The sequence below is a fragment of the Sinocyclocheilus anshuiensis genome, unplaced genomic scaffold (genome assembly GCF_001515605.1).
Source record: "Sinocyclocheilus anshuiensis isolate Anshui unplaced genomic scaffold, SAMN03320099.WGS_v1.1 scaffold718, whole genome shotgun sequence".
In the NCBI taxonomy this organism is placed as follows: Eukaryota; Metazoa; Chordata; class Actinopteri; order Cypriniformes; family Cyprinidae; genus Sinocyclocheilus; species Sinocyclocheilus anshuiensis.
The window spans coordinates 2,470,728-2,472,995 of NW_015546102.1; the positions used below are offsets into that span (position 1 = coordinate 2,470,728).

The following is a 2,268-nucleotide window of genomic DNA, read 5'->3' on the forward strand; positions in this document are numbered from 1 at the left end:
TTGGAGGCATTAAACTGACAGAATTTTAAAAGACGATATCTCCGTTTGCATTTAGCTTTCAGTGCCGCAACTTTGCAGATATTGTTTATACTCAAACAGCAACATTACACACTAACTAACGTTAAAAAAGTGAAATCGCAGTCAACCACCCCTTTAAATAGAATATAATTTCTGGTAACACTTTAGAATAATGGTCCGTTGTTAACAAGTAACTATGCAGGAAGTAATAGGTAGTACTACATTAACACTTAACTTAATACTATTAACTAATAGAGAAGCGAGATTAACTAAGCAGTAAGTAGTAGCAAATTTAGGACAAAGGTAGTTCGTTATTAGATATTTGATAATTATTAAATAAAAATATCCTCATTGAGAACTACTTGTGAACTATGACCAGTTAATAAAGAATAACCAATTAATTACTAATCACAACAGTAACGTCTTAAAAGTGAACAATTGGGTTCTTTGTGGAAACTAATTTATGAATTTGATATCCCCCAAATAAGTCGGCTACATTTTAAAATTGTGACTACTACTCTTACGAAAGGATGGATGTTCAAACTTAAACATAGAATAATAATAAAAATTTAAATATATTTAAAAAATGTTAATAATTAAGAAGTGATGCTGACAAGCTCATGATTGAATTAGTTCACAATTATGATCTCTGCTTCGTGTCAGTTCATTATCAATGTAGCCCACTCCAAAAGACCTACTGGTGAAATATCACTAGTGCTTCACACAAATGTATGACTGTACAGTATGTCAGATATAAAATATGTTAAATAACTTATTAATTTACTTGTGAGTAATTACTGAGGGGTTAACATGTTTTTCACTTTAAAAGTTACTTGTTAACAACGGACCATTATTCTAAAGTGTTACCGAATTTCTTTTAAAAAAAATCATACTGACCCCAAACTTTTGAACGGTAGTGTATATTATTCATGTTTTATTCAGTTGGCCTTGCAACGTTGCATTCACTGCATTTACTGTACACAAAATTTGCAGTCCATATCATTTTGAAATTAGCTTTTTCAAGCATTATACTTGGTCATATTTTGGGACTGAATAACATCTCAGTCCTCTAAACATTAGTGTAACTGTGCAAAGTAAAAGCTTCATGACTGACCAGTTGTAAGAGCTTGAAGAAGTCTATGTTGGCATACAGCACGTCCTCGATCTTCTGCAGCCGTTGCTGGGAAAGGGCACACATGGCATTGTGGACCCCATACAGCCCTCCGTGACTGGGGAAGATGAGGAATCGCTCCAGAAGAGCCTGACTGCAGGCGATCTCTTTCAGAGTCAGATCTGGGACTCCATATGCAAACTGGAAACACAGGAGATGATTGTTAATGAAGAAGTAGTTCAGCATGTCCATGTTTTGGAAGAATTTGGTGAAAAATCTTTGAAATTTCTGACTTTCGACTGCAGAGTTTGGTATCTTGGCGAATCTGAGCACAATGTGAAACATTGCTAAGATGTTTTTAACACTCTAGAGGACATATATGAGATTACTGGGTTTTTTTTCTCAGACTTTGGTTATATTTGCTCTATATTTAATCTGCTTTCTGAACGAAAATAAATTGGATATTATCTTATTTGTGTTTTTTAGAGTAGTAATCTAGTTACAAGATTAAAAACAACTGTCTCAGCATGTTCTTGCAGAAATAAAAAAATAAATCTTCAGATGGCTTAAGATCTGGTCTGACTCATCAAAAAGTGTCTTAAATTTGTCTTTAAGAAATCATTCAAATACAGGCATTTGGAAATATCTATACATTATTTATGGTGTGTTTCCCAATACGTTGTGTAGGATCAAAGCAGCCTACTTAAGAGTGCTTGAATCACTGAGACAATGGGCTACATCATAAATTAATCTGTGTGTGAGAGGCCAGCGTGAAACAAAAGAAGACGCACGTCACGAAGACACTGACATACAAACTCAGGAAGGACTCTTAGTGACTGTTAACACCACAAAACACCACATGAATCCACTAGATTTTGCTGGAAACACCTAGTAAATCCCCATAGGAGAGTTTGAGGATGTGACCGTGTGACAGGATTCTGCTTGCAGTGGAAGCTGTTAAAGCATTTATGAAAACAAATGGCTCACAAGAGAAGGAAGCTAATGTGCTTTTTTAAAAAGCAGTAGCCTAAAAAGCAAAATTTGCAGTAACGTACTTGTTCCATCCGCACTTGTGCATTTGTAAGATCATACACCACAGCCTCTGAAAGCCCAGCGTCCCGCAGCAGGAATGACGTCAG

General features: G+C 35.4%; 1 protein-coding gene across 1 annotated transcript in view; it reads right to left on the reverse strand.

The window, feature by feature from the left end:
- abca4b (ATP-binding cassette, sub-family A (ABC1), member 4b) overlaps positions 1-2,268 on the reverse strand; it is a 43,194-nt gene that overhangs the window by 33,263 nt on the left and 7,663 nt on the right. Inside the window, 2 exon segments of the mRNA XM_016502288.1 lie at positions 1,133-1,330; positions 2,185-2,268. Of these exon segments, the coding sequence (XP_016357774.1) occupies positions 1,133-1,330; positions 2,185-2,268 (282 nt within the window).